The 18,799-nt window shown below is 34.3% G+C and overlaps 2 protein-coding genes across 6 annotated transcripts in view; one reads left to right on the top strand and one right to left on the bottom strand.

The window, feature by feature from the left end:
• The window catches only part of LOC125778976 (uncharacterized), a 26,164-nt gene extending 7,859 nt beyond the window's left edge, over positions 1-18,305 (top strand). Inside the window, exons 2-3 of one of the 5 annotated variants that reach the window (XM_049459024.1) lie at positions 7,169-7,997; positions 17,582-18,305. In XM_049459024.1, coding sequence (XP_049314981.1) covers positions 7,169-7,997; positions 17,582-17,856 — 1,104 coding nt within the window. In that variant the 3' untranslated portion in view covers positions 17,857-18,305. Of the gene's footprint in view, positions 1-6,600; positions 7,998-16,752 lie in introns of those variants that run through there. The other 4 variants (XM_049459021.1, XM_049459019.1, XM_049459022.1 and 1 more) reach the window with 4 other exon arrangements.
• Positions 2,193-3,840, bottom strand: LOC125778980 (uncharacterized). The gene is made up of 2 exons (XM_049459029.1): positions 3,729-3,840; positions 2,193-3,153 (listed from the first exon to the last, which is right to left on the bottom strand). Exons 1-2 carry the CDS (start codon positions 3,781-3,783, stop codon positions 2,447-2,449), a joined length of 762 nt encoding a protein of 253 aa, XP_049314986.1. The 5' UTR covers positions 3,784-3,840; the 3' UTR covers positions 2,193-2,446.
• Positions 18,306-18,799: the final 494 nt, after the last annotated feature.

The raw sequence follows: 18,799 nt of genomic DNA, 5'->3' as shown, positions 1-18,799 counted from the left end.
TCTTTGTCATCTATTCCCATAGAATATATAATTTCCATAAGTTTATCGTGTTTAATGGTGTCGAAAGCTTTCTCATAATCAATAAAGCATAAAAATACATCTTTTTGGACATTTTTACAGTTTCGAACTAAAACTTGTATACAGAACAATGCCTCGCGTGTTCCAAGACCTTCCCTGAAGCCAAATTGCGTCTTGCCCATTGACTCTTCACATTATTTATATATTCTGGCGTGAATGACTTTTAGAAATATCTTGAGAGCATGTGACATTAGACTAATTAGTCTGTACTCACTACAATGTGTCGCATTGTTTTACATAGGTAGTGGTATGAATGTTGATTTTAACCAGTTTTTTGGATATTGGCCATTGCCATAAACTTCGTTAAAAAACTTTAATAAGAGAGTCATATTTTTGCCATTTATTAACTTTAAAATTTCAGCTGGAACTTCATCCGGACCTGTTGCTTTGTAATTTTTCATTGATTGTATAGCTCTCTCTATTTCGCCTTTCGTAATATAATTAACAGTTGGTCTGTAATGGAGATGAAGGTTCTGGTTTGATCTACTGTCATCCGAAAAAACGTTTTCAATATATTTTTTCCATATACTTTTCTTTTCATTTATGTTAAATACCACCTCATTGTTTTCATTTATAAGTATTGAGGGCAGATTTTTATGATGAATACCTGCGGCTTCTTTCAATTTTTTGTGTAAATGGAAGGTATCATGATAAAGTTGTAGTCTTTCGATTTCTTGGCACTCATTGTTTATCCAGTTTGTTTTTGCATTACGGATCATCTTCCTTATTTCTCTATTCAGTTGTCTATACATGTCAGTGTTTTTATTTTTATATTCCCGGCGTTTACTCATTAGTTTTAATATGTCATCAGTCATCAGTCATCCAATTATTTTTATTATTTTCTTTCTTTCCTATTCCAAGAGAGTTTTTTGCTGTAGTACGAATTATCTCTTTTAAATCGCTTCATATACTTTCTGCACTTCCTAATGGGATATCATTTATTTTGTCATTAATTTCACTTTCAACTAGGCGTTTCACACTTTCGTCTCTCAACTTATCTATATTTAGCTTGATTTTAGGTTTATTTTTTTTAATTACTGCTAGCCCAATACGCAATTTTGCCAGTAGCAAGTTGTGATCCGAAGGTACATCCGCTCCTGGATATGTATTGACCTTTTTATTGAGGAACAGAAGGGACTATTTATCAGAATGTAATCTATTTGATTTCTGATGATATTATCACAGGCGTCCGATGGAGATTTCCATGTATAAAGTCTTCTGGGAGGCAGGCTAAATAATGATAGTTGATCATAATTGTATGCTAGTGCAAATACCAAATTGTTTATGAATTATGTCTACTCTTTTCCTTATTATATTTTTTCTACTTTTTCTTCAACGTTTTCTTACAAACATCAAGTCCAGCCGATCGTATGAATAAGCCAAACATGCCGTCGACAACGCCTCTAAAAATTTGATTGTATATTCTATGAAGACTTTGTCATATAATAAGTAAAGCATATAGCGAGGATGATATGTGATCATTCAGTGCGTAAGAACAATTTTTAAATTCATTTTTTTTTCACCGCTCACTGCTCATTCGGTCATGCAGGCAGGTTAGGTTTCTCTCTGTAGCACCTCCCTCTGTGTATATAATAAATGTTTTTCAAGGAAGGTCAATCGAATTGTTGGTTATGAAAAAAAAAGGCAAAGAAGCAAACAAAGTTATAAACTGAGCATTTTTTTATTGAAAATAAAGATATGAAATATTTTAAGACACGTTGGATAGCGTGTAATTGAATTTATTCCCAATCTGCTTCGCTCAGAAAGTCCGAACATACTCGTCCCATATATTATTCACATATTGCAACATATTTATATGGGGTTGCAATTTGCTGATGGAATGATGATGGACATTGCTTATGATCAATCGTCGAATTTCAGCAAACAAATTACTGTGATTTCTTAATAAGAATTTGCAGGTCGGTACTGTATTATGCAATGCGATGATTCGCCAATTTTTTTTTATTTCCACATGTTCCATGAAAGACGCTATGTCTGTCGCCCGATCTACCGTTGACGTAATACGTTCATTAGATGAAAAATATGATGTCGTGTCAACAGAGCTCGAACCTTTTTTAGAAGAAGCGCCCGCACCTGCACCAAATGCACTTAATGCCGCACTCAACTTTGTCTCTAAAGCTTCCAGTTCTTTTGCCTCATTCGAAGCACTCGATTCATACAATGATTTGACGACGTCCAGTCGTCCTCCAAGAGTAAATTGATTCGTTACGTACCATCCATAACGGTTCAATAACTCGACGACAAGTTTCGTACGATCGTACGATGATAAGTTTTTGTCGTCAATGATGGAATAAAGTTCGTTGACGAATGACGGATCCACATCTATTTTACTTTCGTCCACATACAATTATGTTTTCTTGTTTAATAGGGAGACGACTGCGTTTCGTGTTTTCATTGAATTTTTCGACGCGGAACTTTTTTCTTTTGAATGTTCCGCCTTCGCTGATATGATGAATGCTGATATTTCAGCGGAAAATCCATTTTGACTGGATGCTGTCGTTTCTGTGGTATGAACCACTTCGATAATGTGCTTTTCGATCATGACGCTTGGCGTTGGATGATTCTCAATTGGCTGATAGGTCTTGTCGAAAATGACTGGCGACAAGATGCCCATCTTGAAGAGACCCGTGTGATTGTCGAAGAGAAGACCTCTCGAAAATCTTCTCACTAATGCTTGTCGTGGGGTCAGTTCCACTCCTACAAATAATGTGTATACTTGTAGTCGATCAGAGTTCGATACATGATACGATACATCGATTGCTTGACACAATGGTGTCGTTAGAGGTATAGTGGTAAAAGGCGAGACATCTTTGGGTGGATTCAAAGATCTTACGGATGCAGTATGTGAACTCAAGGAGAAACGTTCTACATTTTCCAAGTAATTAAGAAATTGATCGACAGTTTGATTTTCGAAACCACTGACATTCAAATGAAGAGCCGATTTTGTTTGAACATCTTCCAAATCAAAAATCGAGAGTTTGATTATTTGCGACGTAATGGCCGAACAATGTCCAGGAATTGGAATAGTTGGAGGAGTTGGAACAGTCGCCGTATCTGCAATGAAAAGGAAATTTGAATATATCTATGTGTATATCTAGGTGTATATCAATTTGATTCATTCTATGTGCAAATCAATAACGAAACAGTGTCTTTTTTTCAACACCTCCGCATTAATGAGAAACAATCGAAAAATCGTTTCAATTGTTTCAATAACGAAAAAGTTAACAACTTTATATCGACGGTGATAATAGATTATTTTGTGAAAGAATACTTCATGCAAATCAAAGTAAACGTTAAGATATTTTTCTAAGAATTTTTTGTTCTCAAGGTTACTTTTCTGTTTCTTAAGAAATACTTGTCTTCACTGGTCAAAAATATTTGTTTCCTTCCAAATAAATTGTCAATCAAAGGTTTTAAATTTTATAAAGAATTGACGTCAAACAATGATTTTTTTTCAAGTTTGTACAAAAGCAAACTTGAGAGGTTATGTAGCACAAAGGTTTAAATTTAATATTCAATTAACTCCTAATTCGTGGTCTTCTTTGTATTTCAAAACTCAATTTTACTTTGATATAATAACCATCTACGAAACAGTAATCAACATCAATAATATAAATATGAGCACTTACCACCAAAAGAAAACAAAAAAGCCATGAATACAAAGGACAACTTTAAGAACAACATTTTTATATCAAATTTTTGCCAGCACTAACTCTCGAATACAAGTCCATTCGTTTGACGAAACGATACTGAGCTCCGTTAAGCAAACGTTTGGTTATATATACAGCGGGATATTCGTAATCAGCCACGCTCTGTGCAAGTGCACAATCAGTTCATGTAAAAATAAAATTCTGAATAAAAAATTTAAAGTTTTTAAATTTAACAGAGAAAACATGAAAAGAATTTCGAGAATTGCGCAGATATGATATTCTACTATATATACATCAAGTCATGCGAAGTGGACGTGATATTATGCCCTTTTCGTAGCAAGAACACATTGAAAGAAAAAAAGGTATTACAAAGTATATATAAAGGGTGATTTTTTAAGAGCTTGATAACTTTTTTTTTAAAAAAAACGCATAAAATTTGCAAAATCTCATCGGTTCTTTATTTGAAACGTTAGATTGGTTCATGACATTTACTTTTTGAAGATAATTTCATTTAAATGTTGACCGCGGCTGCGTCTTAGGTGGTCCATTCGGAAAGTCCAATTTTGGGCAACTTTTTCGAGCATTTCGGCCGGAATAGCCCGAATTTCTTCGGAAATGTTGTCTTCCAAAGCTGGAATAGTTGCTGGCTTATTTCTGTAGACTTTAGACTTGACGTAGCCCCACAAAAAATAGTCTAAAGGCGTTAAATCGCATGATCTTGGTGGCCAACTTACGGGTCCATTTCTTGAGATGAATTGTTGTCCGAAGTTTTCCCTCAAAATGGCCATAGAATCGCGAGCTGTGTGGCATGTAGCGCCATCTTGTTGAAACCACATGTCAACCAAGTTCAGTTCTTCCATTTTTGGCAACAAAAAGTTTGTTAGCATCGAACGATAGCGATCGCCATTCACCGTAACGTTGCGTCCAACAGCATCTTTGAAAAAATACGGTCCAATGATTCCACCAGCGTACAAACCACACCAAACAGTGCATTTTTCGGGATGCATGGGCAGTTCTTGAACGGCTTCTGGTTGCTCTTCACCCCAAATGCGGCAATTTTGCTTATTTACGTAGCCATTCAACCAGAAATGAGCCTCATCGCTGAACAAAATTTGTCGATAAACACATTTCGAACCGAACACTGATTTTGGTAATAAAATTCAATGATTTGCAAGCGTTGCTCGTTAGTAAGTCTATTCATGATGAAATGTCAAAGCATACTGAGCATCTTTCTCTTTGACACCATGTCTGAAATCCCACGTGATCTGTCAAATACTAATGCATGAAAATCCTAACCTCAAAAAAATCACCCGTTATAAGGTAAGTGTGTCAATTAACGCCACCGCAAGGCTGACGGTGAAATAAGAAAATCCAATATTAATACTAATATGTTTGGAAGTGACAAAAATTGTTACTGATTGAAGTGTCACTAACTTTTACTTTTTACTGATAAAATTTTGTGTCGAAATTCACGATATTTTATCTGAAAATCGATAATCGCCTATTAGTGCCAGTTTCATTTTTCATTGGGCCAATTTGCCCAGTTTAATTTTTGTGAGTTTGTAATCCAGACTGGTGTATGCGCGGTTGACAGGGATCTACCAATTTTCAAAATTTTTTGCTCTCTTCGCGTGCGCGACAGCAAATTGCCGAAGACGGCGCAAATTTTCAAATGTAAACTCGAATTAATTATTCTAACCCCTATGAAATGCACATCTCAATATACAAGTAGAATATTGGCCGTGGAATATGAATTACACATTTTATGTGAAAAAAAGTATAGATAATTTATGAAATCACAATTTATTCCCTGAGCTGGCGCAAGTGGGCTCCCTGGCCTTAACTTTAAACAAGAAAAGACGTTAGCTTCGGCTGCACCGAAACTAAATTACTCTTCACAGGAGCATTTCTTTTAGTAACTATGTGTTCAGTTTGTATGGAAGCTATATAGAAAAGCAATCCGATCTGAACAATTTTTTCGGAGATTATATTATTACCTTAAATGATAATCAATGTCAAATTTCGTAAAGATACCACGTCAAGTGCGACAGTTTTCCAAACAAGCCCTTCATGCCGATCGTTTGGTTTGTATGGAAACTATATGTTATAGGAGGCCGATATCGGCAGTTCCGACAAATGAGCAGCTTCTTGAAGAGAAAATGACGTTTGCAAAATTTCAAAATGATATCGTAAAAACTGAGGGACTAGTTCGTATATATACAGACGGGCGGACGGACGGACGATCGGACAGACAGTCAGATGGACATGGCTAAATCATCATACTGATTATTTATGTATTTTTTTTATAGGATCTCCGACGCTTTCTTCTGGGTGCTACAAACTTCGTGACTAACTTAATATACTCTGTTCAGAGTATAAAAATTATCAGCTGAAACTCACATCTGGTTTATCCGTGTACAGCAAGGAGTTTCGCTTTACAGTTATAAATTTAATACACTGTGATCTTGTTGGCATGTGTGAAAGCCTTCAAATGATATGGAAAACCCACAACAACCCACAATAATCAGCCGCGCTCTGCGCGAGTGTAAAATCAGTACATATAAAAATAGAATTCTGAATAAAAAATTTAACGCTCATGGTATGCCTGCTTTGCGATTGCTTTAAAAGAAACAAAGTCTATCAAAAACAGAGAAAAATGAATATGAAATTCGGGATTTACGTGAGCACGTCAGACATGCAAGTATGATATTCTATATCAAGTCATGCGCTGTGGACATGATATTATGCCCTTTTCGTAGTAAGAACATATTAAAAGAAAAGAATTATATTAAAAAAACATAACTTAGAGAAATTATCAGCAGAAATTCACATCTTGTTTGTCCGTGTATAGCATGGAGAGTATCGGTTTCTGGTTATAAATTGGAGACACGGTGATCATGTTGTCAGTTTCGATTTAAAATTCTATCAATCAAGTTACACTTGAATCGTTTACAATGAAAATCAACTTTGCGTTACCATCTCTCATGTTATTGACATTTGTTGTCAATTATTCTTGTGCGTCTGTCGTAATTTGTTTCGTAAGAAATGGTTTACACGTAAACAGGACTTTTAACTCCGAAGACGTTAAGTATTCAACTGCACGTGTAAGTCTGGAACTGACAGAGGATGACATTTTTATGGACAACAACCGTCCCATTGCGCGAAGACAAGAAAAAAAGATGTTAGTGAGTGATTCAGAGTGTAATGAAATTATCAGTCAAAGTGCAAAGTCTTCCATAGAAGTTTGCATTGTAAATGACCAATGCAAAACATTTGACTTGGAAAACAACGCAAAGGTCAAGACCGTGCGCGATAAGTTGCTCGCTTCGTTGCCAGAATATTACCGCGACGAAAAATGTGCCCACATTGTTTTTCTAAATGCCAAAAGACAAGTGATCCAGATTGAAGACGAAAGAGAGGTGCCACATCGAGATATTGTGAAAAACGGAAGAATCGAAGCATACAATAAATTCATCGACAATACGACCGAATTAGATATCACATGGCTTTTATACAATCATCGAGTGAAAGTGAACATGCTCGTGTCACTGAGTAGTTTGCGATATTGGATAACGAAACCAAATGCTTGTCCTAATTTAAAAAGTAAACTGAATTTACCCGACAAGGCATTGTTTCCAAATGCTATCGACGATTTAGCACAAAATTGGTTAGCTAGAGACAAACGCGCGCAACTCGATCTAGTAACCAGTCGTAACGTGGTGAGTACTCAATTGGTTGCACCGTACGCCCATGAGGAGTCATTGTCTATAAAATCTTATGAATACAAGACTGAAAAATCGAAAATCCCAAGATTATACTACGTTAATGTGAACGAAAAAGATAAAGTAGCTTTTACCGGATCGCGAACTGATGAATTTCAGGATAATCAGTTAACGCTCAAAATATCATCTCGGTCGCCAAAAGACAAGATACTTTTACCGTTAAAAGATGTCCGATCAACAAATAATCGAGCTGTATCCTGGACTAACGTCGTCATAGCAACAAATAATACTGCTGTTACTTTGCTCGTCACATGGAACCATCATCAACCCGGTTATGCATACAATTGCGAGTTATTCGATTTCCGTGCAAACCATGAAAGGCATTATTTATTTCGCCATGTATCTACAGATGGGGTCTGCGTATTCAAACATATTGATGAAAACAAAATTCATTATGATTTGTTGTTCAACAAAGAAGAACTCATAGAAAATTGGCAAGATCTCTCGAAATTCCGATACGAACTAGGTGTGTCTATGTATCCTCATCGTCCTGGTAAATGGAGCTGTCATAAACTTAGAAAGAGAGACACAAAATCTACTGCCAATACTGACATACATCAAGATCAGATAACAATGGGCGGAGGAGGGAAAGGTAATGATACGGGCCATCGATTTGTGGAAGCTTGCTCGTTAAACGATAAAGAATACGCAGAAGCGAATAAACGATCATTGTATTTCAACGTTTTTATTTTTAAATCACAAGAGATTGCTGAAAAAATTATTGAAGATGTTGCCACATTTTGAAAAATTATTTATTATTTTATGTACATACTTTGTGCGCTAAATATTTATATTTTAGTTTTTCTTCAAAAGAGCTAACAAAGCAATGTAATTCTACCGTAATATCCCATATAGGCACTGTGTAATTTCTTTTTAATATATGTATTCATTTACGTTACTACTTTTTGCAATTATCAGACCCATTCCAAAATGGTTCACAATACTTTATAAATATATAAATATGTATTGGACATGTTTTCCGTTGACAATAAATGATAATAATGAGAATAATAATAATGGTTTCAATGACTTTTTTCTTTCCGACTTATTAAATATCCTTCAAAATGAATCCTGTAACAATTTGTTTGGAAGTTCTCTTGAAGTTTTGTGGATTAACCAGAGAACGTAAACGTAAACGTTCTCTGGATTAACATTATGTATAGTCGCCGTTTCGACTATTTAAATGGTAAGTGAACCTTATACAGCACCTCTGACAAGCAGGACGAGAGAACAGATTTACTACCTCATGCTTGAGTTCAATACTGCGGAATGATAACAAGTCATAATTATCGTACATGTGAATTGTGTTCTTTTTTTTTAAATTCTCTTGTATCAGTTGCCGCGAAACAATACAATTTTTCAACTTAACAACAACTCCAGTAGTGAAACATTCAACCTTTTACAAATATCTTCATCGTTAACTTAAAGTATCATATTCCATATGACGGTTAACCCAATATCATTTGTTGCTCTGTTTTATTTTACACATAAAAAACGATATGTTAGCCAACACACAATAAGTGATACAAACGAAAAGAAATGTACATAGTAGTAGTATATAAGAGAGAGATTGATTGATTGATTTATTTAACACAATAGTGGATCAAAATCCATTTTGTTTTGAACTTTTGTAGTACAAATTAATTTTTTAGCCAAAGTCCTAAATATATTGCTATAGACCACCCTCGCTTTCGGAATTACAAATCTGTTTTGATTGACCAAAAAGTGACCTCATGCAGATTTATGTTTCATGAATGATGGTGATTTTGTGGCAAGTCTGACACAAAAGGTAAAATGTCTTGCCTTTTTATGTGAAGAATGTTATATTTTGCTTTTCGCAGACAACAATTCTCTCCATAACAAATGATTCCAACCGATGAAAGGTGTGTACGAGTATGTATTTAAGAGAGATAAATATTTGTCTTCAAAAAATACTCTGTTGACTGGTGAAGATGATTCTTCTGAAATCGCATTAATTGTTTCCTTCAAATTGCTAAAATGGAGTTTCATATATTCTGTGCAGCATATCGATTCTCTCGTTTCTTTCAATATCCTTTTTATCTCACTTTTGCTTACTTTTCCCGAATGAACATTCTATTTACTCCAACTATTTGCATATAATCATGTTTTTCAATACTTACTACAGCAAATAATGACTCCTCAATATTTCGTATATACCGAGAATATATAGTAAGCAGAAGAACTGACCTACGCAATTCCTCTCTGTATGATTTCGCAACACGCGATTAAAAAGACCTGATAAAAATCCCGACCAATTATCTCATGAACTGCTTTATACTTGATAATACTTATTAATATTGCGGAGGGAATAGAAGATTAAAGAAAAGAGCTCCTGAAAGTTCAGAGCGACGGATAACTTTTGTTTAATATTCTTGTCGTGCACTGTGTTGTAGATAATGAAGTACAAATGGCGATATCCCAGTCAAAAATTAATTTCCATTCAAAAGTCGTCGACCTTTCGGTTTTTAGTTGGAACTATTTTCAAGACCTAATATAATTTAAATAATGAGCACTTAACCATATTGAACATATACAAAAAATGAGATTTATACAAATATTACTAACAATATAAATGAATAAATGAGTATAAAAATATATTCATACAATTTTTCCAATAAATAAACTTTTACATTCAAACTTTACACACTTAAAGAAATATGAATGAATAAAAAGTAAAAAAATACAATCTTCGCACAATAAAAGTGTTTGTTGCACTTAGTTTAACTGGGTATGTGGGGGGTATACTTACGCTGACTTCAAGATTTTTGCAACTTCAAGATATTCACACAATTCTTTATTTTTATTACACTGTTCACTGTTGCTGCTCCTGCACACCTACACAAGCGACTGGCAGGGGATTCCAAATTTTGACCAGAACTTCAAACTAAAATTGGCGGATCAACGGTTGACGAGTTGGCGAGACGTGTATATACTAAATATACGGGCGTAAATCAAATTGGGGTCCACCTTTTTGATCGTTTTGGTGTGATGAATGTTGTATTGAGGGGCGAGATGCAATGAAGTCGTATAAACAATAATATAATAGAAAATAGATGTAAATTGCAATCAAAATATTAACTCCTACGTCTAAAGTACAGTGCCAATCATTACAGACAACAGAAATAAAAATGTTAATTTTTGTCCCTTATCTGTCAGCGCAGAGGCTTGGAGTCGCTTTGGTAGTTCATCAAAATTGTATACTAGTGCAAAGAACAAATTGTTTATGAATTGTGTCAACTTTTTTCCTTATTATACTTTTTCTACTTTTTCTTCAACGTTTTTTTCCAAACATCAATTCCAGCCGATCGTATGAATGAGCCAAACATGCCGTCGACAACGCCTTTAAAAATTTGATTGTATATTCTATGAAGACTTTGTCATCTAATAAGTACAGCATATAGTGAGGACAATATATGATTACTCAGTGCGTAAGAACAATTTTTAAATTCTTTCCTTTTCACCGCTCACTGTTCATTCGGTTATGGAGGCAGGTTAGGTTTCTATCGATAGCACTCCCTCTGTGTATATAATAAATGTTTTTCAAAGAAGATCAATCGAATTGTTGGTTATGAAAAAAGGGGAAAGACCAAGAAGCAAACAATGTTACAAACTGAGAATTTTTTTTATTGAAATAAGGAAATGAAATATTTCAAAACAAGTTGAATTGCGATGTATGTCCAGTTACATCTTGAAAATAAATTACTTTTATATAAATCTATACTAAAACCTATATGGACATACGTTGTGCAGCTTTGGGGCACTGCTTGTAATTCAAATATTGAAATTCCACAAAGATACCAATCGAAAACTCTAAGATTAATTACAAACGCGCCTTGATTCATAACAAATAAAGCCATTCATTCAGACCTGAATATACCATTTGTTAAAGATGAAATTAAAAGATTTAATTCAGCATATTTGCACAGGAAAAGTTATCATGACAATCCTTTGACAGTCATGTTATTAGATAAAAGTAATGAAACTATTAGACTTAAACGACATCATGTTCTAGATCTCCCATTTAGGAATTAAGTTAATGTTTAATTACATATGTTACTATGATATAATATAAGTAAATTTTTTATATAAACATTTGTATTTAAAACATATTGTTATATTGTATATTAGGCCGGGTCGATTTCTATGGGTGGAAAAAACCAACAAATCGGCTAGCAAAAACGAAAACTACAGAAAATTATAAGAAAGTTGAAGACTTCCTTGTTCTACTTTTAAATTTTATTTCATTAAGATATTTATTTAGCAATATTTTCAGTTGTTTCGAGGAAGTTTTTTCATTGAGTAACCGAATGTTTAGTTTATTTGAAATTTTCCAAATTTTTTTGCCACTTGTGTGCTGAGATTACCGTACGATTGCTTTTTTTTTGTTATTGTTTGCCCAGCCACGCGTAAAAATAAATAATAATTTAATACGTCACGTTTACTTGGTACATTTAAATCGCTTAAATCTCTTGGCAAGCCAATATTCAGATTGGGAAGAACACAAGACCCGGAGTTCCTTGAAATTGTATCAATTTCTCAATTGGTGGAATCAACTGACACTGCAGACGTTTCCATTATAATCTATTAATCGAAAACTATTTAAGACTAGTAAAAAAATTATTTACAACACACTATTGTTTACTCAACGCAGACCACTTGTGTGGTAAGAGTACCGTACGATTGCTTTTTTTTGTTTTTGCTCAGTCACGTGAAAAAACAAATAAGTTACAAAAGCCTGCTATTATTGCATTAATTGCATGGCATGCTATTATTTTTAAAACTATGAATTATTGAGTACAATTTAATAAGTATGATCTCAAAATCTAAAGTCGCTCTGCGCGAACTGGGAATTAATTTTAGACCCATGGTTTCTTGGCAAAACTTTCTTAGAATTTTCTGTAGTTTTCCCTTTTGCTAGCCGCTTTATGCGAAAAAAATTCGACTCGCCCAATTGTATATATATATATATCTCCCATGAGATCAAAGATATAAGTCAAATTATGGTTTTGTTATGAAATTTGCTTATCATTTACTAAAAAAGATTGCAAATAAAATGTATTTAACAAAAAAGAAGTTGAATTGCGTTTAATTGAATTTTTTCCCAATTCGATTCGCTCAGAAAGGCTGAACATATTCGTCCCATATATTATTCACATATTGATACATATTTATATGGGGTTGCAAGTTGCTGATGGATTGATGATGGACGTTACTTATGATCAATCGTCGAATTTCAGCAAACAAATTACTGTGATTTCTTAATAAGAATTTGCAGGTCGGTACTGTATTATGCAATGCGATGATCCGCCAATTTGCTTTGATTTCCACATTTTTCATGAAAGACGCTATGTCTGTCGCCCGATCTACCGTTGACGTGATACGTTCATCGGATGAAAAATACGATGTCTTGTCAACAGAGCTCGAACTCTTTTTAGAAGTAGCGCCTACACTTGCATTAAAAGCCGCACTCAACTTTGTTTCTAAAGTTTCCAGTTCTTTTGCCTCATTCGAGGCACTCGATTCATGCAATGATTTGACGACGTCCAGTCGTCCTCCAAGAGTAAATTGATTCGTTACGTACCATCCGTAACGGTTCAATAAAGTGACAATATGTTTCGTACGATTGTAAGATGATAAGTTTTTGTCGTCAACGATGGAATAAAGTTTTTCGACGAATGACGGGTCCACATCTATTTTACTTTCGTCCACATACAATTCTGTTTTCTTGTTTAATAGTGAGACGACTGCATTCCGTATTTTCATTGAATTTTTCGACGTGGAACTTGTTTCTTTTGAATGTTCCGCCTTCACTGATATGATGTATGCTGATATTTTAGCGGAAAATCCATTTTGACTGGATGCTGTCGATTTTGTGGTATGAAGCGTTTCGATAATGTGCTTTTCGATCATGACGCTTGGCGTTGGAGGATCTTCAACTGGCTGATAGGTCTTGTCGAAGATGACAGGCGACAAGATGCCCATTTTGAAGAGACCCGTTTGATTGTCGATGACAAGACCTTTCGAAAATCTTCTCACTAATGCTTGTCGGGGAGTCAGTTTCACTCCTACAAATAATGTGTATAGTCCATCATCGTTCAGTAGATCATACGACACATCGATTGTTTGGCACAATGGTGTCGTTAGAGGTATAGTGGTAAAAGGCGAGACATTTTTGAGTGGATGCAAAGATCTTACGGATGCAGTATGTGAACTCAAGGAGATATTTTGTACATTTTCCAAGTAATCGAGAAATTGCCCGACAGTTTTATTTTCGAAATCACTCACGTTAAAATAAAGAGCTGATTTTATTTGAACATCTTCCAAATCAAAAATCGAGAGTTTGATTATTTGCGACGTAATGGCCGAACAATGTCCAGGAATTGGAATAGTTGGAAGAGTTGGAACAGTCGTCGTATCTGTAACGAAAAGGAATTTTAAATATATCTATGTGTATATCGATTTGATTCAAGCTGTGTCTAATTGTTTCAATAACAAAAAAGTTACCAACTTTATATCAACGATGATAATATTATAATTTAAAAAATTAGAATCCTTATTTGACATAGATTATCTTGTGAAAGCACACTTAATGCAAATCAAAGTAAACGTTAAGACATTTTTCTAAGAATTTTTTGTTCTCAAGGTAACTTTTCTGTTTGTTAAAAATAACACACTTGTCTTCACTGGTCAAAACGCTTTGGTTTTTCTGAATAAATTGTCAAACAAAATTTTTAAATTTTATGCAGCATTCACATCAGACATATTTTTCACCCTTTTTATTCTTTTTTTCCAAGTTTGTACAAAAGCGAACTTGAGAGGTTATGTAGCACAAAGGTTTATATTTAATATTCAATTAACTCCTAATTCGTGGTCTGCTTTGTATTTCAAAACTCAATTTTACTTTGATATACGTAATAACCATCTACGAAACAGTAATCAATATCAATAACATAAATATGAAGACTTACCACCAAAAGAAAACAAAAAAACCATGAATACAAAGGACAACTTTATGAACAACATTTTATTTCAAGTTTTTGCCTGCACTAACTCTCGAATACAAGTCCATTCGTTTGACGAAACGATACTGAGCTCCGTTAAGCAAACGTTTGGTTATATATACAACGGGATACTCGTAATCAGCCACGCTCTGTGCGAGTGTACAATCAGTTCATATAAAAATAAAATTCTGAATAAAAAATTTAAAGTTTTTAAATTTAACAGAGAAAACATGAATAAGAATGTCGAGAATTCCGCAGATATGATATTCTATATACATCAAGTCATGCGAAGTGGACATGATACTATGCCCTATTCGTTGGAAGAACATATTGAAAGAGCAAAATATATTACAAAATATATATATAAGGTAAGTGTATCAATTAACGCCACCGCAAGGCTGACGATGGAATGAGAAAATCCAATACGCTTGGAAGAGACAAAAATTATTACTGATTGAAGTATCACTATCTTTCTTTTACTTTTTACTAATACAATTTTGTGTCGAAATTCACGATATTATATCTGAAAATCGATAATCGCCTACTAGTGCCAGTTTAATTTTTGTGAGTTTGTAATCCAGACTGGCGTACGCGCGGTTGACAGGGATCTACCAATTTTCAAAATTGTTTGCTCTCTCGATGAAATGCACATCTAAATATAGAGTATCGGTCGTGGAATATAAATTATGCTGTACCGAAGCTAAATTACCCTTTACAGGTGCATTTATTTTAGTAGCTATGTGTTCAGTTTGTATGGAAGCTATATGCTATAGCAGTCCGATCTGAACAATTTTTTCGGAGATTATATTATTACCGTAAATAATAATCAATGTCGAATTTCGTGAAGATACCACGTCAAGTGCGATAGTTCTACAAACAAGCCCTTCATGCCGATCGTTTGGTTTGTATGGCAGCTATATGTTATAGTGGTCCGATATCGGCAGTTCCAACAAATGAGCAGCTTCTTGAAGAGAAAATGACGTTGGCACAATTTGAAAATGATATCGTAAAAACTGAGAGACTAGTTCGTATATATACAGACAGACGTTCGGGCAGACGAACAGACAGACAGATGGACATGGCTAAATCGACTCAGCTGGACATACTGATCATTTATATATATACTTTATAGGTTCTCCGACGCTTTCTATAAAAATTATCAGCTGAAACTCACATCTGGTTTATCCGTGTACAGCAAGGAGAATCGCTTTCAAGTTATAAATTTGATACACTGTGATCATCTTGGCAGGCGTGAAAGCATTCATATGATTTCGAGAAACCACAACGCGATATTCGTAATCAGCCACGCTCTGTGCGAGTGTACAATCAGTTCATATAAAAATAGAATTCTGAATAAAAAATTTAACGCTCATGGTATGCCTGCTTTGCGATTGTTTTAAAAGAATCAAAGTCTATCAAAAACAGAAAAAAATTAATATGAAATTCGGGAATTACGTGGGCGTGCTGTTCAGACATGCAAGTATGATATTCTGTATCAAGTCATGCGCTGTGGACATGATATTATGCCCTTTTCGTAGTAAGAACATATTAAAAGAAAAGAATTATATTAAAAAAAACATAACTTGGAAAAATTATCAGCAGAAATTCACATCTTCTTTGTCCGTGTATAGCATGGAGAGTATCGGTTTCTGGTTATAAATTGGAGACACGGTGATCATGTTGTCAGTTTCGATTTAGAATTCTATCAATCAAGTTACACTTGAATCGTTTACAATGCAAATCAACTTTGCGTTACCATCTCTCATGTTATTGACATTTTTTGTCAATTATTCTTGTGCGTCTGTCATAATTTGTTTCGTAAGAAATGGTTTACACGTAAACAGGACTTTTAACTCCGAAGACGTTAAGTATTCAACTGCACGTGTAAGTCTGGAACTGACAGAGGACGACATTTTTATGGACAACAACCGTCCCATTGAGCGAAGACAAGAAAAAAAGATGTTAGTGAGTGATTCAGAGTGTAATGAAATTATCAGTCAAAGTGCAAAGTCTTCCATAGAAGTTTGCATTGTAAATGATCAATGCAAAACATTTGACTTGGAAAACAACGCAAAGGTCAAGACCGTGCGCGATAAGTTGCTCGCTTCGTTGCCAGAATATTACCGCGACGAAAAATGTGCCCACATTGTTTTTCTAAATGACAAAAGACAAGTGATCCAGATTGAAGACGAAAAAGAGGTGCCACATCGAGATATTGTGAAAAACGGTAGAATCGAAGCATACAATAAATTCATCGACAATACGACCGAATTAGATATCACATGGCTTTTGTACAATCATCGAGTGAAAGTGAACATGCTCATGTCATTGAGTAATTTACGATATTGGATAACGAAACCAAATGCTTGTCCTAATTTAAAAAGTAAACTGAATTTACCCGACAAGGCATTGTTTCCAAATGCTATCGACGATTTAGCACAAAATTGGTTAACTAGAGACAAAAAAGCGAAACTCGATCAGGTAACTAACCGTAACGTGGTGAGTACTCAATTGGTTGCACCGTACGCCCACGAGGAGTCATTGTCTATAAAATCTTATGCTTATAAGACTGAAAAATCGAAAATCCCAAGATTATACTACGTTAATGTGAACGAAAAAGATAAAGTAGCGTTTACCGGATCGCGAACTGATGAATTTCAGGATAATCATTTAACGCTCAAAATATCATCTCGGTCGCCAAAAGACAAGATACTTTTACCATTAAAAGATGTCCGATCAACAAATAATCGAGCTGTATCCTGGCCTAACGTCGTCATAGCAACAAATAATACTGCTGTTACTTTGCTCGTCACATGGAACAATCATCAACCCGGTTATGCATACATTTGTAAGTTATTCGATTTCCGTGCAAACCATGAAATGCATTTTTTATTTCGCGACGTATCTGAAGATGGGGTCTGTGATTTCAGATATATTGATGATAACAAGACTTTTTATGATTTGTTGTTCAACAAAGAAGTACTCATAGAAAATGGGCAAGATCTCTCGAAATTCCGATACGAACTAGGTGTGGTTATGTTGCCTTATCGTCCTGGTAAATTGAGCTGTCAACGTGGAAAGAGAGACACACAATATATTGCCAATACCGACATACATCACGATCAGATAACAATGGGCGGAGGAGGAAAAGGTAATAATACGGGCCATAAATTTGCTGGCGTGTGCCAGTTAAACGATAAAGAATACGCAATAGAGAATAAACGATCATTGTATTTCAACGTTTTTATTTTTAAATCACAAGAGATTGCTGAAAAAATTATTGAAGATGTTTCCACATTTTGAAAAGTATATCGAATACTTTTCTCCATAAATGTCAATTGTTGCTATTTATACATTGAATATTAAAACTTACACACGTGATTATTGCAAATCGTCTCGTTAATTTATTTGATACGCAAAAATTTATTATATACTTTGTGCAATAAATATTTATATTTTTATTTTTCTTCAAAAGAGCTAACAAAACAATCTAATTCTACCGTAGTAAAGCATATAGGCACCGTGTAATTTCTTTTTAATATATGTATTCATTTTACAGTTGTAAACTGTAAAAGGAAACGTTACTACTTTTTCCGATTATCAGGCCCTTTCCAAAATGGTTCACAACACATTATAAGTATATAAATATGTATTGGACATTTTTTCCGTTGACAATAAATGATAATAACGAGAATAATAGTAATGGTTTCAATGACTTTTTTCCTTCCGACTTATTAAACATCCATCAAAATTAATCCTGTAACAATTTCTTTGCAAGTCCTCTTGATGTTTTGTGGATTAACATTATGTTTAGTCGCCGTTTCGAATATTTAAATGGTAAGTGACATTATACAGTTTTGTAAGCAATAACACAAGATTTCATCTACAGGAGTCTGTGTGTCTCTTGCAGTAGTACCGCTTTACTCAATAATTATCAAACTTTTGCAATATATACAGAAATAAGGATATTCATTAGACATGTGCGGGAAACAATAGAAGTTGGCAATCTGAATAACTTAATGGTAACCTAATAACTGTAAAATGTAGCAGTAGTCGAAACGGAGAATAAAAAGAGAGAGAGAGATTGATTGATTGATTATGTATTTATTGCAATATTGGATCACAGATTCAATCTGCAGTATTACAGTAATATGTTTTAAAATAAAAATAAATAATAAAGTGACAGTTTTCAAGACTTAAAAATAAAGTATAAACCTAAAACTTGTAACTGAAGAGGGAGAGAGTT

This window comes from Bactrocera dorsalis, chromosome 5 (genome assembly GCF_023373825.1).
Source record: "Bactrocera dorsalis isolate Fly_Bdor chromosome 5, ASM2337382v1, whole genome shotgun sequence".
NCBI classification, from domain to species: domain Eukaryota; kingdom Metazoa; phylum Arthropoda; class Insecta; order Diptera; family Tephritidae; genus Bactrocera; species Bactrocera dorsalis.
The sequence above is the reverse complement of the archived record's forward strand: the minus strand, read 5'-3'. Positions and strand labels throughout refer to the sequence as shown.

Excerpts from the sequence above, each read along its gene's own strand:
- LOC125778980 (XM_049459029.1), bottom strand. The coding sequence starts at position 3,783 with ATGTTGTTCTTAAAGTTGTCCTTTGTATTCATGGCTTTTTTGTTTTCT. Across the intron at positions 3,154-3,728 it reads TTTTTTGTTTTCTTTTGGTG|ATACGGCGACTGTTCCAACT; the intron begins GTAAGTGCTCAT and ends TTTTCATTGCAG.